This window comes from Leucoraja erinacea, chromosome 24 (genome assembly GCF_028641065.1).
Source record: "Leucoraja erinacea ecotype New England chromosome 24, Leri_hhj_1, whole genome shotgun sequence".
Classification (NCBI taxonomy): domain Eukaryota; kingdom Metazoa; phylum Chordata; class Chondrichthyes; order Rajiformes; family Rajidae; genus Leucoraja; species Leucoraja erinaceus.
The window spans coordinates 5,805,462-5,831,692 of NC_073400.1; the positions used below are offsets into that span (position 1 = coordinate 5,805,462).

Consider the following 26,231-nt stretch of genomic DNA (forward strand, 5'->3'; position numbering starts at 1 on the left):
TCTGCAGAGATTGCTCCCTCCGTGACTCCTTGTTCAATCATCCCATCCCACCTAAATCCCCAGGCAACTGGACCATCCTACCAACAACTGGAGAGCAGTCCTGAGCTACTATCTACCTCATTGAAGACCCTTAGACTGGACTTTATCTTGCACTAAACTTTATTCACATTATTCTCTTGATCATATATCTGTACGCTGTGGATTGCTCGATTGTAATTATGTATTGCCTTTCTGCTGACTGGTTAGCCTGCAACAAAAGCTCTTCACTGTGCCACTTGACATTAAACTCAACTCAAACTCAACTGCAACTTGGATTGTTTTCTGTGGAGCGATGGAGGCAGAAGAAGAAATCTGATAAAGTTTATAAAAAGTATTGATACGGTAGTCTGTTCTTTACCAGGTCAAATCTCAGGGCATAGGTTTAATTGAGGGGGGAAAAGATTAAAGAAGATGTGCAAGGCAGGTTATCGTCACAGTGGATGCTTGGAACGTGCTGCAAATGGTGATGGTGGAAGAAGATACGAAAATTACTGTTGAAATATTTAGACAGGCACATGAACACGCAGATAATTAATTGGTAAGGATCATGTGCAGGCAGATTTGATTAGTTTAATTTGGCACCATGGTTGGCAGACATTCAAGATTCAAGAGTTTATTGTCATGTGTCCCAGATAGGACAATGAAATTCTTACTTTGCTTCAGCACAACAGGATATAGTAGGCATGAATACAGAACACATCAGTGTGTCAATATACCATTATATAAATATACACACATGAATAAATAAGCAGATAAAGTGCAAATAGACAGATAATGGACTATTAATGTTCAGAGTTAATGGTCAGAGCTGATGATGGACTGGTCAGTGTTTACTACTTTTTGTACTCTTTTCCACTCCTGGGCGCTCAAATTACTGAACCAAGCCACGATGCAACCGGTCAGCATGCTCTCTACTATGCACCTGTATAAGTTAGAGTTCTCCTTGACATACTGACTCTCCGTAATCTTCTCGGGAAGTAGAGGTGCTGATGCGCGTTCTTTATAATTGTATCAGTGTTCACGGACCAGAAGAGATCTTCAGAAATATGCACGCCCAGGAATTTGAAGCTCTTGACCCTCTCCACCATCAACCCGTTGATATAAACGGGACTGGGGGTCCCCGTCCTACCCCTTCCAAAGTCCACAATCAGTTCCTTGGTTTTGTTGGTGCTGAGGGCCAGGTTATTGTGCTGGCGGCACCATTTGGTCAGTCGGTCGATCTCTCTTCTATACTCTGACTCGTCCCCATCAGTGATACGTCCCACAACAGTGGTGTCTTCAGCGAACTTGATGATGGAGGTTGCACTATGACCGGCTACGCAGTCATGAGTATAGAGTGAGTACAGCAGGGGGCTGAGCACGCAGCCTTGAGGTGCTCCCGTGCTGATTGTTATTGAGGCTGACACATTTCCACCAATACGAACAGTCTATGGTCTGTGGATGAGGAAGTCGAGGGTCCAATTGCAGAGGGATGTGCAGAGACCCAGATCTGAGAGCTTGGTAACCAGCTTGGAGGGGATGATAGTATTAAATGCCGAGCTGTAATCAATGAATAACAGCCTGACATGAGTTTTTGTTGTCCAAGTGGTCCAGAGCGGAGTGGAGAGCCAGTGAGATCGCATCCACCGTTGATCTGTTGTGGCGGTAGGCAAACTGCAGTGGGTCCAGGTTTTTGTCGAGGTAGGAATTGATTTGCGCCATGATCAACCTCGCAAAGCACTTCATCACCACCGACGTTAGTGCCACTGGTCGATAGTCATTGAGGCACATCACCTTGCTCTTCTTGGGCACTGGTATAATTGATTCCCTTTTAAAGCAGGTGGGAACGTCAGACCTCAGACGTGAGAGGTTGAAAATGTCCGTAAAAACTCCAGCCAGTTGGTCCGCACAGGTTTTTAGAACACGACCAGGTATACCATCAGGTCCAGGTGCTTTTCGAGGGTTCACCCCTCTGAAGGATTTTCTGACGTCGGCCTCTGTGACTGAGACTTAAATACCATCACAGCGAATGGGGGCTTGAGAAGGCACATCAGTGTTCACCCTATCAAAGTGTGCGTAAAACGCATTGAGCTCGTCAGGGAGTGATGTTTCGCCGATATTCGAGCTACCTCCTGATTTCGCCTTGTAGGAAGCGATTACATTCAGGCCCCGCCACAGCTGCCGAACATCTGTCTCATCCTCCAGCTTGGAGCAGGTCCCCCTTTTTGATGGCCTTACCAAGGTTGTATCTGGACTTCTTGTAGACCACTGTATCATCAGACATGAATGCCCGGTGTCTGGTCTTCAGAAGAGTGCGGATCTCAGAGTTCATCCAAGGCTCTGATTGGGAAACACTCGGAAGGTTTTGCGGGCTGAAAAACCCATTCCTCTGATGTACGGTTCTGTTTTATCTCTATTATTGAACAGCCATACTTTTAAGTACCAGATTGTAGAATTGTGTCCATAATCCATTGTAAATGTTCTAATTTGTCTTTTAATTTGCAATATTAATTACCTTTAGATTCTCTAAATGTTTTAAAATATACACAGCACAGGAACCCCTGACAAAAGATCTTTCGTACTACTGGGTCCTGTAATCTCGTGTACTATTGTTTGTTTTTGCACTATATATGGAAGGGCAGCTGAAAGGCAGACTAGCGGTGAAACTCAGTGTAAATCTGTAGACTGCTTTACTTTGCATGAAGTAATTGAATAGTCAGACTGTTGACGTTAAAGTATGATGTACAGATTACTGTCAGTACTTTGTTATTTATGTGTGCATTCATAATGTTTCCCAGTTAAAGGTGGTGCTGGATCACCAGTTGCCGGAAAAGCAGTGAAAAATTATAAAATGGTTGCAAATGTTTGTTTTTCAGATTACCTTTCAGTTGCGCCATATTCTTCGAGCACGTTGTGACCCTGTTCCAGCTGCTAATGGTGGAATGCGCTTTCATTGTGACCCTACCTTCTGGGCAAAAAATGTGGTAAATCTAGGTAAGGCATTAATAAAATTAACCAGTTAAGAAATGTACTTCTGGCCTTTAGATTGTTAATCACTTCTGTCCTCTCCATCTTCAAACTTTTCCTTGTTTCCTCTCACATAAAGCAAGTGCACCATGTAATCCCCCTATCACCAGAAATCAAAATGTACACTGTTTAAAAAGCTTAATTGCTGAAATATTTGTGAATGTTGTTTTAAATAATTTCCTGGTTTGTTCCTATTAAACAGAATACATCCCCCACAGTTTTAGATTATTTCTTTTACTTTGCTACTTTACTGAAACCTGAAATGTGTCCATAGAGACTTTTGGAATCAAGGACTAACCCAAGAAATTGATCATTTTATTGATGCACCATGATCAAGAACAAATAAAAAATTAATATGAAAGATTTTTATTTTCTAAAAACTAGGTAATCTTGTGATTGAAAACAAGCCGAACCCTCCGGGTTATGCTCCCAATGTAGTTATTGGGCACAGTTCCCAAACCCAAACCCAAGGACAAGCTGGGGGGAAACCTCAGGGTCAGATTAACCTTGCACAGCTACGCCTACAACATATGCAGCAGCAATTTGCACAGAAGCAGCAGCAGATGCAACAGATGAGAATGAGCCACCCAGTAGGACAACATCCCAGGACTACAGTACCGCAGATGGTGCAACAGCAGGTACCTCAACAGGTCATATTATTGAAATGTAGCCAATTTATCATGAAAAGAGATTTGTAAACATTACGAACAATGGAAGCGTATAACAAATATGAATATTATACTACACTAATGCAATATGAGATATTCATTGTTAATATGTCCATAAATAGTCATACATTAGAAATCTAATTGACCAGTGTTTTTAATTAAATTTTGCTATGGGGGGGGGGGGGGGGGGGGGAATGAAGATTTGTTGGATATTGCCCAGATGAATCGAAAATACCAAATAAAAGACCACTATTTAGACATATTGCACCCTAGGGTTTTTACTATCAGATCAATTCTTGTTGAAGGATTCCAGTGTAACTATTTTAAGTATACAGTAGCAAAATATAAACAATGCAAGTCCAGTAAAGTAAGGGGTAATTGTATTTAAGGCACTTGAAGGTGTATTTTTTTTATTAGTTCCCAATTTAATCTACATCAAAGCCTCCTTTGACGTGAATGAGTGTACAACATCAACATTTATGGCAATTATTTTATTATGCAGTTTAAATCCAAGAGTAGATTGATTCAATTTATCCTTTTAGCCTCCACGTTTGATTAGCATGCAAGCCATGCAGAGAGGGAGTTTGAATGGTGCTGCGCTTCAAGCCCATCAGGCTCATCAAGCCCATCAGATGAGAATGGCACAGAATGCTGCTCGCATGGCTGGGATGTCTCGACACAATGGCCATCAGTACCCAATGATGTCTCAGATATCACGGCAGGTAAAACAATCATCTATAAACTCACAATTTGGCATTATTTTATTATTGTCATGTGTACTGAGATACAGAGGAAATACCTTGTTTTATGTGCTATCCAGGTAAACGTAAATTCATGATTACAATCAAAACCATATAAAAGAACAATGGTTAGTGTAAAAAGAAAGGGAACAGGTTGCAGAATATGCTGTTAAAGCCACAGAGACAATGTAGATTTAAAAATGTGCAAGGGCTGCAACAAGATGGGTTGGGAATGGAGATGCATACTTGGCTTGTGAAAGGTCTATTCAAGAATCTTAACAGCAGGGAAGAAGCTAGACTTCAATCTTGTGGTACATGGTTTCAACCTTTTCTATCAACTGCCTGAGGTGCGAAAGACTGGGATGTGAATGACCCTTGATTATGTTGGCTGCTGGTGTAAATAGTAAATGGAGGGAGGCCAGTTTGTGTGATTTTCTGAGCTGCGACCATAACGCTGCAATTATTGCTGCATTGGCAGTGCAGTTGCCAAAACAAGCTATGATGCCTCCTGATAGGATGCCTTCTATGTTGTAGTTTGTTTTAACAAATTTAAATATTCCTTAATGTCATCAAACCCTTGACAATGAAATCGAATTAATTGTGATTTTAGTATTACAATTTTATTTTTGGCACATTATCACTGTTGTGAAAGCTTCACATTTAAAATCCACTGCTAAATGAAAATTGACATTTTGTCAAACTCTTGGATCATTGTGAGAACAACCTAAGTCTTTAAGTATTAGTCTTGCCTTTTGATCCTGTACTAAATGTTTATGGGTTCAAGCCGCATTCCTAATTAAATATGTAATTAGAACTGTCATTTCTGTGCAGTGCCAAGGAAGTATAGTTGGATATGCCCCTTCTGCCCTTACGCCCATTGATTGCAGTCTTAACAACAGTCAATTATTTGATTAAATATAACACTTTATATTCAAGTGAGAATTTTTTTTTTAAAGTTTTATTATTGCTTTAAAAAAAAAAGAAAATTTAACAATAAAGTGGACATAAACCTTTAAATTGACGTCAATTGCTTTCCAAAAATTAGTGGGTGTGGCGGCGCCTAACGGAAGCGGCTCGACTACAGTCGTCTGTCTTTTTTAATTTTTGTCTTGTTAAATGTATGTCTTGAGTTAGTTTTTATTATTTTTTTTATAGTTGTCTATATGTGGGGGGGCTGTGGGGGAAACCTTTTTAAATCTCTTCCCTGTGCGGGGACCCGACTATTCCCTGTCGGGTCTCGGATGTCGTTGGGCCTAACATCGTGGAGCCGGCGGCGACCTCCGGCCGGGACTAACCTGGGGGCTCCAGTTGCAGAGCCTGCGGAACTGAGATCGCGGAGCTGGCCAACTTCGGAGCGGGAAGAGCTGTGGTGGCGTGTGGCTGCGACCCGACTTTGGAGTTCGGAGGCACCGGCCGCAGACCCGGTGAACAGGAACATCGGGAGCTCCAAGTCCCTGGTGGGAGACCGCTTTTCCGAGCTCTGCAACGGCGACTTCTCCCGCTGGAATCGCGGGTTTAAAGGACATGGAGCCTAACATCGCCCGGCGTGGCTTAAACTGCCTCGGGACTTACCATCGCCCGCCGGGGGCTTTAACATCGGAGCCCCAGTTCGCCTCGACACTGCAGTTGGACTGCTGGACCATGGGAGTAGGAACAAAGGGTAGAGATAAAGACTTTGCCTTCCATCACAGTGAGGAGATGTTGGAGACTCACTGTGATGGATGTTTATGTAAACTGTATTAAGTGTGGGTCTTGGATTGTCTTGTAATGTAAAAAACTGTAGAAATTATATTTTGTTCAAACCTAGGTTTGAATGACAATAAATGCATTCTATTCTAATAATATAGAAAAATAGGCGCAAGAGTAGGCCGTTCGGCCCTTCGAGCCAGCACCGCCATTCAATATAATCATGGCTGATCATCTAAAATAGGTACCCCGTTCCTACATTTTCCCCATATCCCTTGATTCCTCTAACCCTAAGAGAAATCTAACTTGAAAACATAGAGTGAATTGGCCTCCACTGCCTTCTGTGGCAGAGAATTCCGCAGATTCACAACTCTCTGGGTGAAAAAGTGTTTCCTCGTCTCAGTAGACATGTAGACATTAGAAGGATTGTGTAGATTTACTCCACGCAAGCCTCTTGCTATAGCTTCTGATCGGGCTCCGCCACCATTGATCCCACTCCCCACAGAATACCTCTCCTCTAAAGAAGGGACCAGACCCGAAACATCACCTATTCATGTTCTCCAGAGATGCTGTCTGACCCATTGAGTCCATGTCGACCATTCACACCCATAGTTCTATGTTATCCCACTTTTGTATCCACGGCCTATATACTTGGGGCAGTTTACAGAGGCCAATTAACCTACAGATCTGCACGTATTTGGGATGTGAGAGGAAGCCGGAGCGCCCAAAGGAACCTCTCACACTAACGGGAAATGTGCAAACTGAACAGACAGCACCCTTGGTCAGGATTGAGCCCCCAGTCTCTTTTGCTGTGAGGTAGCAGCTCTACCAGCTGCAGCACCACTGTCAAGCCAAAATGGCACAGAGATTGCACACAAACAGAATGTCTGGATCTTCCTGGTATGTTTAGGATGAGGAATGAATCTAGCAGTTCGCCAAACTGGCATTCAGTGACGGGGTCAGAACTGAGATTAACATAGAAACATAGAAAATAGGTGCAGGAGTAGGCCATTCGGCCCTTTGAGCCAGCACCGCCATTCAATATGATCATGGCTGATCATCCAACTCGGTATCCTGTACCTACCTTCTCTCCATACCCCCTGATCCCTTTAGCCACAAGGGCCAGGGGGTATGGATCATTTTGATCAAGTTGGTGAATCATTTCCAGAATTGCTCTGCATCCAACCTGACTTGCAAATTAGGGTACAAGAGGCATTGCAATATTTTTGACATACTTTTGAAACACAAAATCCCATGGGGTACATGGCATTGAACTTGAAATGTTTCTACAAGTGGGGGAGTCTTGAACAAGGGGGCAAGGTAACAAACAGTTGGAATTTCTTATTGTAGGTGTTGGTGAATCATTTCCAGAATTCTCTATTCTAGAGGGTTGCAGATGTTAGATTTCTGGAGATAAATGGAGGATATAGTTCCATTTTTGAAAATCATGGTTGAGTGCTAGGTAACTGGCATGTGAGCAAATCAACCATGGTTACATTGAATGGTGAAATGTCCTGCTGCTCTGAATTTGTGTTTATTAATTTGAGGTTTTGTGCTGTTTATTATTTTGTATTTATTTATATTTCAATCTGTGACAACTTTGCCAAAAGTCAAAGCAATGCCTCAGCGCCAATTTCAATTGGGATCTTGCTCATGCTGACCAGCCTACTCCATCTACACTGGTCCCACCAAACTGCATTTGGCCCATATCCTTCTAAACTTATCCAATCCATGTACCCCTCTAAATGATTTTTAAACACTGTGATAGTACGTGCCTCAACTACCATCTCCAGAACCTCGTTCTGACACCACCACTTTTTTATTTTTTTTTAATTTTTAAAAGGAGCCCCTCAGGTTTCTATTAGATCTCTCCCCAAACCCCCCCCCCCCCCCCCCCTCGCCGTAAACTTATGCTCTTATTTGTGATTCCCGAACCTGGGTAAAATATGTGCATTTACACTATCTATTCCTCTCATGGTCTTATACACCTCTATAAGATCACCCATCCCTCATCCTCCCGTGGAAGAAATAAAGTATAACCTCTCCCAAGAGCTCAAGCCCTCGAATCCTGGCAATGTCCTCGTAAATCTTCTCTGCACCCTTTCCAGCTAACATCTTTCCTATAGCAGGGTGACCAAAATTGTAAATGTGACCTCACAAGTCTTATACAATATTGTTAATAATAATATTGGCCTCATGAGCAAAGCAGACACATTTTTTAATAACTTTAGACATCTTTAAAAATCTAAAGATGCCCAAGTAACTAAAGCAAAAGCAGCAGTTTGCAATGTTCTGCATTGTCAGAATAATGTGTGCTGTGAATAGTATTCAAAAGCCTAATTTATGGCATTCATGAGGTAAACCTCATCTGATCATATTATGCAAATATTCATATAATTTTTTAATGTAAATTCTGTGTGTTTATTACCAGTACTTTCTATCTTCTGTAAATGGTAGAATTATAGCAAATAAAGATAACGATGAGAAATTTTAATCTAACCTCATTTGTTTTTGTGACAGCATGCAAATCCTGGCCAGTCTGGGCCATTTTCGGCAGCATCTGTCCACAACAGCATCCCAAATCCGACCAGTCCTACAACAGCTACTTTGGCAGGTGCAAACCGCGGGCCCACCAGTCCCACAGTTGCTACAATAGAGCTGATTCCTTCAGTCACAAACCCGGAAAATCTTCCTCCACTTCCAGATATCCCGCCCATTCAGGTCAGTACCATTGTTTTGAATTAATAGCCTTTTCTGCTATTTTGATTTGTAACAATATCAGATAATAAATGCGTAGTCAACAACAAATGCAGGAAATTACCTTTTGCTTCCTTTTTCCTCCTCCTTTATAGAACCTTAATTATGACTTTAACCTATTAATCTGAAATATTAGGAAAGCTACAATTATGCTCAATTTATTATTAAGATCAAGTTAGTAATTTGCTTGCTGTTTCATTTTTGTGGAAGAGGAAGAACTTCATGGTTTATATGGAGGGACTATCCCAAAATTTAAGAAACTGTTAGACAGGTACATAGATAGGACAGGTTTGGAGGGAAATGGAGCAAACACAGTCAGGTGGGGCTAGTGTAGCTGGGACATCTTGGCCGGTGTGGGCAAGTTGGGCTGAAGGGCCTGTTTCCAGACTCTATGACTATGACTATTAATGTTATTAAGGGTCATTAAGTGGCCAAGGTCCACAACTGCAGCAATCTTCATGTCATCTGGTATCATCATCATCATCATCATCATCATTTTATTCTTCTCCCCTGTGAGTTCATCTAGCTATACTGTCTTTAGTATTTATCTCAAATCTTCCTTGCTGTAGCATGTACCATATTCTTGTTATTCATTGGGTAGAACAGTTCCTCCTATTGGATTTTTCTGGAGGAATGGGTAGATGACATTTCGGGTTGGGACCCTTCTTCAGATAACAAAATGTCCCTGCTTCTGAAGAAGGGTCCCAGCCTGAAACGTCACCTATCCATTTTTTCCAGAAATGCTGCCTAACCCATTGAATTACTCCATTGTTTGCCTCTTTGGTATAAACCAGAATCTGCAGTTCTTTTTTTATTACAATTGGTCTCCAGGTATCTGAGTCTACTCTGAACTCTTAAAGGGCCAGTATGTCCAATTGGGTGCAGTTGTTGTCAGGTTTGGGGGTTTATAGTCTTTCAATATCTCACCCAGGAAATTAATGTTTTCCAGTCAGTTTAGTTTATTGTCACGTGTACCGAGGTACAGTGAAAAACTTGTTTCTTGCTAACCAGTCAGCGGAAAGACATTATATGATTACAATCGAGCCATTTACAGTGTACAGATACATGGTATTGGAATAACGTACAAGGTAAAGACCAATCAAAGGTGGTCTGGGGGTCACCAATGAGATGGATAGTGGCTCAGGACTGTCTGGTTGTGATAGGATACATCTCCATATTAAACTTAATTATTCCTATATTAATTTTGCATTCCTGTTAATCAGGTGATCGGACACGGTTGTGATCGGAGTGGGGTAATCTATTTTGTGATAATAAGATAAGAAAAGTGGTTCCTAGAACTGCGCTCAGTTGTGTGTGTGTGCGCGCGGTCTGCCATGGTCTTGTGTGTGTGTGTGGTCTGCGGTCTGCCATGGTCTTGAATTGCAGCAACAGAATTCCTCCCTTCTAGTTTACTATGTTTTCATCACTTGTTTGTGATTTTCTTTACATTCTTCTCTCTATCTAGACCCCCAAGTCTCCTTGAATTTTCACCCTGTAAATGTTTATGATTTAGCGAGCATTTTGTTTCCTCTTCAGTTCATGACCCAATAATGGTCACATCCGTGTCTGTTCACTGAATGCACAAGTATTTTTTAGAATTTAACCAACCACTGCTGTCAATGGAAATCCTAATATTAGCAATGTTACAAAATTTTGAGATTTAAAAAATCAAGTCTGCAATTTATCCCATCAGATAAAGCATAACAATAAGTTTAATTTGACACCTAATTCACTTTCATATCTCAAGTAATAAAAAACGTTACGGCCATTTTCATACTCGGAAATTAGCATCTTGTTCCCTATTGATTTTCTATGGACATAACAAAAAAGCTGTGATCGTGGACAGTCAAAAGCCCATAACCTTCTTAAAAATTAAGAGAACTGAATGAAATTTTCAGTTATCATAGATTGAACCATTCTGAAACAAATATAAAATAATCTTACTTGGATGACCTGAAATTAAAGCATATAATTAGTTAGTTACCCAATTGTAGCTAATTTCAAACTTCAATCACTAGATCTTAACATCTATCCATTTCTTAATAAATGATTAACATTTTTAAATAGCCCAAGTGTCCAAATAATATTCACAAATAATTCACAATAAAACATGATTTTTAAATCTCATTTACATCAATTTATAGGCCAAATGGAAGGAATTTTGTGTTCATTTGCTGTAAATTAAAGTCAATTTAAATCTGCTTTCTAGTGGGTTCCTGTGAACGCGCTGGTTTAGAACGTTCACATTGCGCTGGATTTGTGCCCTCAAGTGCCCAGAAAAATACTGCGGGATATAAAGAGCCCAAAATGAACTACTCGCTGTAGAAAACTTTATACACAGGGTTAATAACAAGCCCCATTTAATGTAAAAATAAGGTACATACCTTTAATTGTTTGCTTTTTAAAACCCTGGGGCTGCGAGAGGTTGCGGAGTGAGAGAGTGATTTTTAAACTACTATAAATATTATACAAGGCCATAAAAACTAATAATACCTTTTGCGACGGGGTCTTTCAGCGATTTTCCGTTAATGATTTACTAGGCTGAACATTTTCGATTGGAACAGCCTAGTAAAAATCGCGTTTTAAACCCGCCCCCTCTAAACAGCGCCAAAATCACACACACGGGGTAGGGCAGATGCTCAGCCACGATTCAGGTAGGTTTTGTAACATACCTACTAATATTAATTAAAGGTAAATGCTTAATCAATCAGTGAAGACTGACTGATCTTTGCCCACTGTTCACAATAGCAGCTTGAATTGTGTACTACCTATGTAGTACACAATTGAAAAATAATTACTCATTTGCTTATTTGTTTAATATTCTGTACACAGCTGGATGATGCTGGATCGAGTACCTTGGATAATCTTTTGAGTAGATTTATCTTGGAGAGTCACCACCACCCCCCACCACTACCTCCATCTTCCTCGAGTTCAAATCCATCACCTGGACCCTCAGCACCATCCCCTGGACCAGCAAGTAAGGAAATAGAATGCTTGAAATGGACAAACTGAACCTGGAACTGGAAAAAACGATATTTACATTTTTTTCAAATTAAATGGAACTTAGTATTTTGGAAATAATAATAGGAATGTAATATCTAATTTGTTAATTATTACATGCATATTGGAATACTCTGCCTAGAAAACAAGGTGGTGGAAGAGACTTGGTAGTTTCAAAAGAGGATTAGGTACAATGGCTTGCAATAGTATTCATACCCCTTGAACTTTTCCACATTTTGTCACGTTACAACCACAACGTAAATGTATTTTATTGGGATTTTTTGTGATAGACCAACACAAAGTGGCGCATAATTGTGAAATGGAAGGAAAATGATACATGGTTTTCAAATTTTTTTACAAATAAAAAACTGAAAAGTGTGGCATGCAAAAGTATTCAGCCCCCTTTACTCTGATACCCCTAAATAAAATCCAATGCAACTAATTGCCTTCAGAAGTCACCTAATTAGTAAATAGAGTCCACTTGTGTGTAATCTAATCTCAGTATAAATACGTCTGTTCTGTGAAGGCCTCAGAGGTTTGTTAGAGAACATTAGTGAACAAACAGCATCATGAAGCCCAAGGAACACACCAGACAGGTCAGGGATAAAGTTGTGGAGAAGTTTAAAACGGGGTTAGGTTATAAAAAAAATGTTCCAAGCTTTGAACATCTCACGGAGCACTGTTCAATCCATCATCCGAAAATGGAAAGAGTATGGCACAACTGCAAACCTACCAAGACATGGCCGTCCACCTAAACAGACGGGCAGCTAAGAGGCCCATGGTAACTCTGGAGGAGCTGCAGAGATCCACAGCTCAGGTGGGAGAATCTGTCCACAGGACAACTATTAGTCGTGCACTCCACAAATCGGGCCGTTATGGAAGAGTAGCAAGAAGAAAACCATTGTTGAAAAAAAAGCCATAAGAAGTCCCGTTTACAGTTTGCCACAAGCCATGTGGAGGACACAGCAAACATGTGGAGGAAGGTGCTCTGGTCAGATGAGACCAAAATTGAAGTTTTTGGCCTAAATGCAAAACGCTATGTGTGGCGGAAAACTAACACTGCACATCACCCTGAACACACCATCCCCACTGTGAAACATGGTGGTGGCAGCATCATGCTGTGGGGATGCTTTTCTTCAGCAGGGACAGGGAAGCTGGTCAGAGTTGATGGGAAGATGGATGGAGCCAAATACAGGGCAATCTTGGAAGAAAACCTATTATAGTCTGCAGAAGACTTGAGACTGGGGCGGAGGTTCACCTTCCAGCAGGACAACGACCCTAAACATACAGCCAGAGCTACAATGGAATGGTTTAGATCAAAGCATATTCATGTGTTAGAATGGCCCAGTCAAAGTCCAGACCTAAATCCAATTGAGAATCTCTGGCAAGACTTGAAAATTGCTGTTCACAGATGCTCTCCATCCAATCTGACTGAGCTTGAGCTATTTTGCAAAGAAGAATGGGCAAAAATGTCAGTCTCTAGATGTGCAAAGCTGGTAGAGACATACCCCAAAAGACTTGCAGCTGTAATTGCAGCGAAAGGTGGTTCTACAAAGTATTGACTCAGGGGGGCTGAATACTTTTGCACGCCACACTTTTCAGTTTTTTATTTGTAAAATAATTTGAAAACCATGTATCATTTTCCTTCCACTTCACAATTATGCACCACTTTGTGTTGGTCTATCGCATAAAATCCCAATAAAATACATTTACTTTTGTGGTTGTAACGTGACAAAATGTGGAAAAGTTCAAGGGGTATAAAAACTTTTGCAAGCCACTAATTATATGAAAGATGGACATTTTCAGGGACATGGGATAATAGAGGGGGAGGGAGCATTTGTATAACCCTTAAATTGTAGGCTTGTGGATATGTGGAAAGAGTTGCCATAGGAACTATTGGGGGAGGGTGCAATTACAGCATTTTAAAGCCTTTTGGTCGGGTACATGGAAAGGATTGAAGTGACATTGGTCAAATATAGACAAATGGTGCTATTTTGGATAGGCATCTTGGTAGGCAAATGGAAGAGTTGGTCCACAAGTTGTGTTTCCTTCCTATAATTAGTTTCACGGTAATTAGTCCACCATGTGCATCCTGTTAAGGAGCTGATAAAAAAAATAGCCAGACAAAGTGTTATTAGAATCAGAATCACACTTTATTTGCCTGTAATTGACTTGATTCTAGGAAGTGGATCAATAGATAATATGATTGTAATTTCTTCAGCTTGTTAAGTACCTTTTTAGGGAAAACATTGCTCAGTGCAATAAAATCTTCATAGAATATATCATCTGCCATATTATATCGATGTATTTTTGCATTACCTAAAATTTCAGAAGCCTTCTTCATGAGCACTTCCACAAAGACCCTGTTTATCATTTATTTGCTTTTCTCATGTTACAGCAGTTAGTTTCACTGTAATTAGTCCACTCAATGGCATCTTGTTACTGGAGCCGATAAAAGATAGCCACGCAAGAGGTTATAATGAATCCCAGACATTCCATTCAGGTCCTCCCATAGCAATTATTTTTAGATGAACTGCTTGCATATGTTATACTTGAGGACTGCTTGATTTATAAGTATTTGAATGAATGAATGAATGAATGAATGAAAACTTTATTGTCATTCAGATATACACCTAGACACAGTGCACCTTGAACGAAATTTCGTTGCATTTTACTCTCCAAAATCAGGTAATAGTTAAAAGTTCTAGGTGCGTCCATAAAAATGCCTCGTGTGCATGGTTCTGTAAAATAAATATATATAAAAAGTTTTTAAAAAGTGTCTATTTAAAAAGTTCTAGCCTCGGTTTTTTTGATTGTTCAGTAATCTTATGGCCTGGGGGATGAAGCTGTTGCAGAACCTGGTTGTCCCGCTCTTCATGCTGCGGTACCTCCTCCCAGAGTTCAGCAGTGTAAACAGTCCATATTGTGGGTGTGTGGGGGCTCTGGTAATGCCCTTAGCTCTAATCAGACAGCGCTTGTACCCCATGTCCATGATGGAAGGAAGAGAAGTCCCAATGATTTTTTCCGCTGTCCTCACCACTCTCTGAAGGCACTTCCAGTCCGCAGCTGTACAGCTGCCGCACCACGTAGAGATGCAGCTGGTCATGACCGACTCAATTGTGCTTCTGTAGAAAGTGGCGAGGATGGGAGGGTGGAGGTGTAAACTTCTCAACCTGCGGAGGAAGTACAACCGCTGTTGTGCCCGTTTTGCCAGAGATGTAATGTTTGTGGACCAGTTTAAGGTGTCCGTTATATGCATCCCCAGGAACTTGATTCTTTTCACCTGATCCACTGCTGAGTTGTTGATGCAAAGTGGAGTGTGACTGGGATGATTTTTCTTTCTGAAGTCGACGACAATCTCCTTGGTTTTGTTCACATTTAGGAGAAGGTTGTTCCTGCTGCACCAGCTCACCAGCTGTTCCACCTCCTCTCTATATGCCTGGTCGTCGTTATTGCGGATGAGGCCCACTACTGTTGTGTCATCCGCGTATTTGATGATATGATTAGTAGTGGACCTGGCGACACAGTCATTTATTTATAAGATGGAGCGTGACACAGTTAATTCAGAGACAAGGGTCCGGAACTTGAAGAAAGGTAACTGATGGTATGAGACGGGAATTGGCCAGGATAGAAGGGCAAATCCTTATTACTATAAAACTCTGATCTTGGATGTGTGTGTGTGGGTGCGTCTATTTATTTGTTTGTGTGTGATCTCATCTACTCGAAGAAACGATGCGCTAACGGGAACATTTTTACATATTCCGGTTGAGATTTACTTAACTTAAAAAATAAACGAGCTGATGATGTCACAATGGGTCTGCTCCCGCGGCCTAGGCGCACAGTTTTCCACAAGCAGCCTGCTCCGCACTGATTTCCACGCGCTGCGAGTGACGTCAACCACCCCCCCCCTCGACCCGCAGTCCTTCTATTGCCCCTCGCGCTCTCAGCCGGCCGTCCGCCCCGCACTCGGGGTCCTTGAGTCCATGACAGCCCGGCCGCGGCCTCCCTCGATTCCACGTCCGCCCGCAGCCCTCTCTGTCTCTGCCCTCGAGCAAACCAACTCTCCCCTGTGACGACCCCTCCCCCCGGCTCTGGATTGAAGCCGCTGAACACGCAGTCATTTGGTTGACACCCGCCCCGCTCCCTACTACCCCCCTCCTCTCTCCGTGTCTCCCTCTCTGTGCCTCCGTGTCTCCCTCTCTGTGCCTCCGTGTCTCCCTCTCTGTGCCTCCGTGTCTCCCTCTCTGTGCCTCCGTGTCTCCCTCTCTGTGCCTCCGTGTCTCCCTCTCTGTGCCTCCGTGTCTCCCTCTCTGTGCCTCCGTGTCTCCCTCTCTGTGCCTCCGTGTCTCCCTCTCTAGCCGTACCTGCGAGTTGGGGGCTATGCGTGAGTGGATAGGGTGGGGGATGGGGTAAAAGTAGTGAATGAATAATATTAATATAATATCAATGGGGGTGTCTGTGTGTGGGGGGAGGGTTGGTATGTGTTGGTTGACGCCGCAGGCTGCCCCCTCCCCTGCACCCACGTGTTGTGGGAATGGGACCCAACGGGTCCCCCTTGGTCTAGTGATACTTAAAGGGTTGACAGCGGATATGCAATGGCAAAGATTTTAAGATCGCATGGATGAATTATAACAGTTGTTCATCCCTGTCTGGCATAAAAATAAAACGGGGAAGGTGGCTCAACCATGGCTAATGAGGAAAATTAAGGATAGTGTTAAAGGCATATACATTTTCAGGAAGCAGCAAACCAGAGGACTGGGAGAAATTTAGAATTCAACAGAGGCTGAAGGGGTTAATTAAGAAGGGGAATAAAGAGCATGAAAGAAAGCTTACGTAGACAAAAATGCTGAAGAAACTCAGCTGGTGAAGCAGCATCTATGGAGTGAATAGGTGACATTTCGGGTCGAGACCCTTCTTCAGACTGAGAAAACTGACTAAAAGTTTCTTTAGATATGTAATAAAGAAAAGATTAGTGGACAAATAGTGAAACAAAGAAATGTAGAACAGTTAAACAAGTACTTTGTTTGTGTCTTCCTTAGTGAAGACAGAACCAATATCCCAGAATTACTAGGGGGCCAAGGATCTAGTGTGAGGGAGGAACTGAAGGGAATCCACATTAGTCGGGAAATAGTGTTAGGTAACTGTTGGGACTGAAGGCAGGTAAATCCCCAGGGCCTGATGGTCTGCATCCCAGAGTACTCTAGGAGGTTGCCCTAAAAATTGTGGATGCATTGGTGATCATTTTCCAATGTTCTCTTGACACTGGATCAGTTCCTGTGGACTGGAGGGTAGCCAATGTAACCCCACTTTTTAAGAAAGGAGAGAGAGAGAGAAAATGGGCAATTATAGGCCAGTTACCCTTGTATCAGTAGTGGGGAAGATGCTTGAGTCGATTGTTAAAGATGTCATAGCAATGCATTTGTAAAGCAATAAAAAGGATAGGTCAAATTCAGCATTTATTTATGAAGGGGAAATCATGCTTGACTAATCTTCTGGAATTTTTTGAGGATGTAATAAGTAGAATGGATAAGGGAGAACCAGTGCATGTGGTGTATCTGGACTTTCAAACAGCATTTGACAAAGTCCCACACAAGAAATTATTGTACAAAATTAGAGCTTGGTTGGGGGGGGTAGTTCATTGGCATGGAAAGAGAACTGGTTGGCAGACAGGAAACAAAGAGTAAGAATTAGCGGGTCTTTTTCAGAATGGCAGGCAGTGACTAGTGGCGTGCCGCAAGGATCAGTGCTGGGATCCCAGTTATTTACAATATATATTAACGATTTAGCCGAAGGAATTAAATGTAACATCTCCAAGTTTGCAGATGACGCTAATCTGGGTGGTAGTGTGAGCTGCGAGGAGGATGATATGAGGCTGCAGGGTGACTTGGATAGGTTGGGTGAGTGGGCAGATGCATGGAGATGTGAGGTTATCCACTTTGGTGGCAAGAACACGAAGACAGATTATTATCTGAATGGTGTCAGATTAGGAAAACGGGAGGTCCAACCTGACCTGGGTGTCCTTGTACATCAGTCACTGCAGGTACAGCAGGCAGTGAAGAAAGCAAATGGCATGTTGGCCTTCATAGTGAGAGGATTTGGGTATAGGAGCAAGTAGGTCCTACTGCAGTTGTGCAGGGCCCCGGTGAGACCACACCTAGAGTATTGTATTGCAGTTTTGGTCTCCTAATTTGAGGAGGAACATTCTTGCTATTGAAGGAGTGCAGCGTAGGTTAACCAGGTTAATTCCAGGGATGGCGGGACTGACATATGATGAAAGAATGGATCGACTGGGCATATACAGTGCCCTCCATTGTGTTTGGGACAAAGACCCATTGTTTACTTACTTGCCTCTACTCCACAATTTGAGATTTGTAATAGAAAAAATCACGTGGTTAAAGTGCACATTGTGAGATTTTATTAAAGCCATTTTTATACATTTTGGTTTCACCATGTAGAAATGAGAGCAGTGTTTATACGTAGTCCTCCCCATTTCAAGCCACCATAATGTTTGGGACACAGCAATGACAAAAATTAAATGTCATGTTTAGTATTTTGTTGCATATCCTTTGCATGCAATGACTACTTGAATACTGCAATTCATGGACATCATCAGTTGCTGGGTGTCTTCTCTGGTGATGCTCTATAGTATCTTCAAGCAGATGCTCTTTTGCCATCTTTAGTTTATGCTTGTTTTGGGGGCTAATCCCCTTCAGTTTTCTCTTCAGCATATAAAAGGCATGCTCAATTGGGTTCAGATTAGGTGATTGACTTGGCCACTCAAGAATTAACAATGTTTTAGCTTTAAAAACTCCTTTGTTGCTTTAGCAGTATGTTTGTATCATTATCTTTCTGTAAAATGAACCGCCAGCCAATGAGTTTTGAGGCATTTGTTTGAACTTGAGCAGATAGGATATGTCTACACACTTCAGAATTCATTATGAATACCTTCAGAAGTCGTATCATCAATGAAAATAAGTGAGCCAGTACCTTCAGCAGCCATACCAGGGCTCTCGCTTAACTTTTTTTCCCTGTTACCAGCCGGGCAACCTTGGCAGCTATTTAGGATTGCCAAATGACATTTTAGGTGGTCATTTAAGATGGCTTGCATTCGGAATTATGCTCAATGAAGCATTCACATATTATTTCTGCTTCAAATAAAGTCACAAACTAACATATTCACCAATCAAGACATGATATATACCACAATGACATGCAGCAAAATTATAATACAGTATCTCAACTCTTTTTACACATTGCAATTAATGCAATTTTTATTATTTCTTTCCACTTCCAAACAAAAATGTGGTTGGATTATTCAGCATATGATCAACCTGTGTCAATAAATCCTGGACCTTGATAACATATATGCTTAACCATGCACAATACAGATTGATGCAAGCATGTTTTCTGTGAAGGTCCGAAAATTATCATGACATGGCCATAGCATGGGTGGTTTTTGCTATTGGTACAGAAACACTCTCGCTTCCCACATAATTTATCCACAACAAAATATACAGGTTGCAAGGAATTTTCTAAAGGCATTCTATGGTAATAGCTGACAAAACTGACTATACCCGACAGGTTAAACATTACACTAACTAACAAGAGATGGCCAAAGGACATAAATGCAGTAAACATTTGGTAATATATTTAAAGGTGTCAAGACGCCACATTACCAGACATTAGATGTATGTGGCAATGCATGTGGCAATGAAGATACCCTGTTTGTAAGCACCATTTAAAAAAAAATTGTTGATAAACGCTTTTTCCATCATTCCCACTTCAGAATTAACGTTAAAGTTTCAACTGAAATATCTCCTGACCAAATTTGTGATGCATATGACTGACTGTAGAAGTAAAACCGGGATAAATCCAACGTTGTGAATGTTGCTCATTAAATAACTACAGTACTGATACTCCATATTAACATAATTGATTTGCCATTAAAATTAATTCTGCAATAACGTGTCAGTGACAATCGAACACTGCGTTTTTAATGTTTCACGTGTTCAAAATTTAATTAATCCATCTTTATGGGGGGGGGGGGGGGGGGGGTGTGAATCAGTGCAGGATGGATAGATGGTTGGGGGGGGGGGGGGCTTGAGAAGGCAATCGGTGTGGATTGGATGGATTGAGGCAGGGGAATTAGTGAGTGTTGGTTGGAGTAGGTAAAATTATGAGGGGAGAGCGCGGGGGATGTCAGTGGGGTTGAATGGGGGGGGGGGGGGGGGATCTGTGCAGCATGGATGGGAGGAGCAGTGCAGGATGAAGGGTGACAGTACAGAATGAATTGGGGGACCAGTGTAGGATTGGTGGGGAGTGGCAGATGAATCAATGCGAAGTGGCTAGGGAGATCAGTGCAGGATGAATAGATGGGGGGGGGGGGGGGGGAAAGAGTGGGGAGCACAGGGGATGTCAGTGAGGAGCACAGGGGATGTCAGTGAGGACTGAATAGAGACAGGAAGGGGGATCAGTGTGGGATGAAGAGGAGGGGTCTCGGGATAAGGGGAGTGGAGGTGGGGCGTACGAGAGAGAGGAAGGGGCAGAGGAGGTGGGAAGGAAGGCCAGCGCTCCTCGTACAACACATGTCAGGCACAGAAATCGCAACCAAAATATAGAGGGGACTGCGGACACAATATCTTGGCGGCCGCGCGCGCATGCGCACACTCACACACGCGAGGCTTCAGAGGCTTCTGTGAACAGTAATTTCAGCTCAATCCAGCGCTAAATGCATCTGAACTGCCTGTCTCGCCTACAGCCCTGTCTCAATCCAGGCATGGCTGTTGGTTAACCTGGTGGGACAGGCAGAGTGAGCTGGGTTTTGCGCTGGCTGTGGGCCTGGGGGCACCGCGCCCGTCTGACTCCCGACGCCTCTGGCCACCCCTGGGCGTGGGGGGCACTCGGGTGGGGACGGGGATGGTCCAGTGGCGGTTCGGCAGCGATTGCAGCGCCGGAGACCGGGATCGGTCCTGGCTGCGGTGCAGGTCTGCCGAGAGTGTTTTGGCACGTTGCCCTCCTCCAATCATCTCCCCACCCCTACTCTACTTCCACCTCTGATCATCGACACCTCCCTCCTCCAAGGGTTTGTTTTGAAAGCGCTGTTGGCGGAGTGGCAGCAGCTGCTACTACAGGCCGGGCGGGGCGCGGCGCGGTAGCAGGTGATGGATCCGTCACCGCTGCTGCTGCTGCTGTGCGGGGCCCGACATTCGCTCCGACCCTCCGTCACGCCACACTTAGCATCTTTCCCACAACCGTCGTCGACACAAAACGTCACGTTCCTTTTCTCCAGAGATGCTGCCGGACCCGCGGAGTTACTCCAGTTTTTTGTGTCTATCTTCGGTATAAACCAAGTTGCCAAGCCAGGCAAAATGACTCGCCGTTTAGGTTGCCCGGCAGCACTTTGAGTGGTCATTGGCACCCGGGCAACCGTTAATTTCGAGCCCTGCCTACATGCCCAGGCCATAGCACCCCCACCACCATGTTTCACAGATGAGATGGTATGCTCTAGATCTTGGACAGTTTAAACACAGCTGTATTTTCTACATGGTGAAACCAAAATATATAAAAATTGCCTTTCATATAATCTGACAATGTGCATTTTAACCGCATGTGATTATTTTTCTGTTACAAATCTCAAATTGTGGAGTACAGTGGCAAATAAATAAATCATGGGTATTTGTCCCAAACATTATGGAGGGCACTGTATTCACCGGAATTTAGAAGCATGAGAGGGGATCTTATAGAATCGTATAACATTTTTAAGGGATTGGACAGGCTAGGTGCAGGAAACATGTTCCCGATGTTGGGGGAGTCCAGAACCAGGGGTCACAGTTTAAGAATAAAGGGTAGGCCATTGAGAACGGAGATGAGGAAAAACTTTTTCACCCAGAGTTGTGAATCTGTGGAGCTCTCTGCCACAGAAGGCAATGGAGGCCAATTGACTGGATGTTTTCAAGAGTGAGTTATATATAGCTCTTAGGGTTAACAGAATCAAGGGATATTGGGAGAAAGCAGGAACGTGGTACTGATTTTGGATGATCAGCGATGATCATATTGAATGTTAGTGTGCGGTCGTAGGGCCGAATGGCCTACTCCTGCACCTATTTGTTACGTTTCTTTGTTTCCAATTTACAAATTCAGAATCGAATAAGCCTGCTCTTCTGAGTGGAAGGAATTCACATTGTATTTCAGTACACATTGTTGCTTAGTTTGAATTCCTAATATGGACCTGTACCACCTCCTTGGTAAAATAAAAATGCTTATTGAAATGTGTTACCTTTGCTGGCTTTAATTTTTTGGCCACCAAAAAATAAGTATACCATGCCACAAACGGCTATGGCAACAAGAAACAAAGCCACATAAGTTGAAAGCTGCTGACTTATTCTTTTCATATCCCTTTTGTAGTTTAACATCAAACAGCACAGGAATAGGCCCTGTCGGCTACAATGTTTCTGCTGACATGATGTCAAGTTTGGATTGTCCCATCAATGCCTCTTGAAATGTTATATTCTTCTATCTGACTCCAAAGACTCAAATTCTATCTCCTCCAAAGATGTACAGGTTTGTAGGTTAATTGGCTTGGTATAATTGTAAATTGTCCCTAGTGTGCACAATAGTGTTAATGTTCGGGGGTCGGTGCGGAATCAGTAGACCGAAGGGCCTGATTCCATGCTGTATCTCTAAACTAAACTGACGTTCCAGGGAAAATAATCCAAGGTCATCTAAACTCTCCTTGTTCCTCATACCCTCTAATCCAGTCAGCATTCTGGTAAATCACTTAAATTGTAAATCTCTTACAGCCTCTGGTAATCAACACCTTTTCCAAAGCTTCCACGTACTGCATGCAATGAGGTGACCAGAACTGAACACAATACTCCAAATGCAGCCTAACAAATGTCCTAATGAGCTGCATGGCAGTGCCTGACTCCTATACTCAAATCCCAACCAATGAAGGCAAGCATACCACATGCTCTCTTTACTACTCCATCTACTTGTGTTGCTGCATTCGGGGAGTTTTGGACTTGGACCCCAAGATCCCTCTGTACAGATTCAGATTCAATTTCAATTTTAATTGTCATTGTCAGTGTACAGTACAGAGACAACGAAATGCATCGATGCTATTAAGGGTCTTGCCACGTGTACTTTCTCCTTGCATTCAACCTCCCAAAGTTTAAAACCCCGAACTTGTTCGGATTAAACTTAATTTGCCATTTCTCCAACCAGACCTATAGGTGAGCTTTATCCTACTTTAGCCTATGACAGCCTTCCTCACTATCTCCCAAATTTTGTGTCATTTGCAAACTTACCAACACCACTACATCTACGACTAGATTTCTTATTAACCTAGGTGGCATGATGGTGTTATTTTTCAACTTTATTCAAAATATATTATTGGAACAATCTTGTTTTAATCTTGTTTCTCAGAAGGTAAAGCTAAAAGCATAGGATATGTGCTGCATAATTTGAATCTCAAAACCTATTATGGCGACTTGTTCTTTGGGGCAAAATCTAATTTGGAGAGTGAAATGAACTAAAACGGTTATTAAATTAAATGTTGAGTTATACTGAAATATAAATGTTTAATGACAAATTAAGGACATTATTTGAGAATTACCAATTGATGACACTGATGAGTTAACCTTTAATGATACTTATCTTGGCACAATGCCAAAGCTAAGGTGGAAAGAATTGAGCAGCATTGACTCTTATACTTGGCTTACATACCACAGCCATAAGGACATCTTTCAGTGCAGCTTTGCCATTCATATCAGAATCAAAATGGCAACACAATCTGAAAGCCGTCCGTTTTCTGTGAAGCGCATGACTTTCTGATTCTCCATTGGTTATGCTTACAGCTAATTCATGGCTTCTGTAAATATTTGAAACAATGTTCAATTTTTTTCAGTTGCAGCATACCATAGCTCCCATACTCCAGTGAGACCGTCGAGTACCTCCAGTACTGGTAGCAGAGGCAGGTAAGTTGTTTGAAGGTTTCAACATATCAGTGCTTCTTTAGGCTGAAATTACCTTCGCTTTTTTTCAATTTTGTTGCAAAGCCTCCTGAAAATAGCCTTTGCAACAAGTGCATTTCCTGAGAAACTAAGTTAATGTTGGAATTTTTCCCCATGTCATGAGAAGGAGTCACTTGAAACCGGATAACACTGCCTATTTTAATTTTGGATCATATCCAGGCAGAGAAAAACTCAGATACCAGGATTTGTTATGGATTGTGCAGGTGGAGTTTGACGTCAATTTAATCAAACTATAAACTTTAGTGATTCTTCCTGCATCCTTCGTTGTGCCATAGTTAATTATCGTGACAAATTTATTTCCCTCTGCCTTGTTTACAGGGTATGCCAGAAGCAGACTTTGAAATTTGACTTGTTTAAGTTGTTTATAAAAAGAGCAAATTGTTGTTCTGGTTTAGATCTTTCTGCAAAGAAGAGCACAATTGAAGGTGTAATATCACCCAACGTACTTTATTTTTAAATGTGTAATGCCATAGTTATATTACTGTAACGTGGTTAATATTAATTTCTAATTGCTCGTGCTTTGTTGCAGCTGCAGCTCTTCTGGTAGAGCTCACTTAACAGAGAAGGGAATCTCTGTTTTCCGGACAGAATACGTCAAAGTGAAACAAGAACCAGGCACAGAGGATGATGTGTGTAGTTTTTCCGGAGCTTCTGTAAAGCATGAGCATTTGGAAGATGGCCGGCGAAGTGCTTGCATGGTAAACCTCAAATACTTGTGTTAAAATCAAGATCACGCATCTTTTTATAGTGACAAGAATATGCTTGACAATTTAGGTTAAGGCGGCAGAGTCATTTTGTGAGCGCATGTTTTGTTAATATTAATGTGTTGCATTAAAATGTAAATTATATTGATTAACCATTAACTTGCAGAAAGCCTATTGATGTATTACAAACTTATCTAATATAAGTACACAGCAAAGTTATTTTACGAAACTCTTCCTGTTTGCTGTTGACTTTCCTGAGTGTCAATTTTTAAAAATATTTTCAGATAGCTGGTGGTACTTATTTCATTGCAGTAGTGTGTGACAAAACTTCAGGAAAAATACAGAAGATTGTCATGGTAGTTTTTAATTGTCTGAAAGTCTATCGTAATTGTATCTGATTAATTACCAATTTGAGCAGTGGATTTCGGAAAACAAACATTCGGTATTTTAAAAAAAACCTTATCCCTCAGATCTCCTAAAAATTCCTACCTCTCACCTTAAACCAATGCCCTCGTGTTTTGGATATCCATACCTGTGGTGACTGTTTACCTAAGCTATGCCTTTTATAATCTTAGACTTCTATCAGATAACGCCTTGACCTTCTTTCCTCCAGGAAACACATGCCCTGCCCATTCAATTTATCTGTGACTGAAGTTCTTCAATTCAGACAATTTTGTGGTGAATCTCCTTTCGCGAGTGCAATTGTATCCTTCCTATAGTGTGGCAACCAATACTGTACACGATACTCCTAAGTTCAGCCTAAAGTTCTGTCAGAACCCTTCTTCAGCATTTTCTTGGTGTGTAAACCAGTATCTGCAGATCCATGTGTCTCCAGAGTTTTATAAGATTGCAACGTAATCCCCCAACCTACGAAGGCCACCATCCTTTGCCCCCTGCCAAAGTATCGCGCACCAACCACCAACCTGGACACACTGCAGCAGAGCAGAGCCACTGTCGTGCTGCTGCCGATCGGAACGCCTGTTGATGTTTAGTAGAGAGTAGAGTTTAATTTGTTCATGATATATGTATTTTTATTTCTATTTATTTTTTACTGCACACTGAATGGACACTGGTTGAGCAACGTTTTTTTGTTTCCTCTGGGTATGTGAGTACTCAGGAAAATGACAATAAAGATATACTATACTATACTATCAACCTGTATTGCCTCTTTTAGGAAATCATGGACTGGTACACCGAGGTCTCTGTTCATCGACGTTCCCGGGGGCATTATCATTTATTGTATATGTCCTACTCTTACTTGACTTCCCAATTGTATGACCAAGTTGCACCCCCCCTCCAGCAAACCTCCTTGGGGAAGTGGCACGAATCTACAGAATTAATGAGAAACTGATCAACCTGTGGCAACTATTCCAGAAGTAGTCACCCAAGCCTCAGTCATCGATTTGCAGAAGGCAGAGGGAACGTGTGCTGATACTCACTTCTCGGCCGAGCTCCAAGATGTTATTGACTTGTTTTTTGAAGTATATAAGATGTTGGGCATTGCAGTTCACATCAAGACCAAGATCTGTACCCACCTGTGCACCACATTTCCTTCCAATGATAATGATTCAAGATTATGGAAGAAGAGGATGACTTTCC

The 26,231-nt window shown here is 42.0% G+C and overlaps 1 protein-coding gene across 1 annotated transcript in view; it reads left to right on the forward strand.

Annotated features, from left to right (window-relative positions):
- The window catches only part of trim33 (tripartite motif containing 33), an 86,798-nt gene that overhangs the window by 37,687 nt on the left and 22,880 nt on the right, over positions 1-26,231 (forward strand). The window contains exons 8-14 of the mRNA XM_055654427.1: positions 2,895-3,012; positions 3,430-3,683; positions 4,256-4,435; positions 8,660-8,860; positions 11,729-11,873; positions 23,802-23,871; positions 24,458-24,626. Of these exons, the coding sequence (XP_055510402.1) occupies positions 2,895-3,012; positions 3,430-3,683; positions 4,256-4,435; positions 8,660-8,860; positions 11,729-11,873; positions 23,802-23,871; positions 24,458-24,626 (1,137 nt within the window). The remainder of the gene's footprint in view (positions 1-2,894; positions 3,013-3,429; positions 3,684-4,255; positions 4,436-8,659; positions 8,861-11,728; positions 11,874-23,801; positions 23,872-24,457; positions 24,627-26,231) is intronic.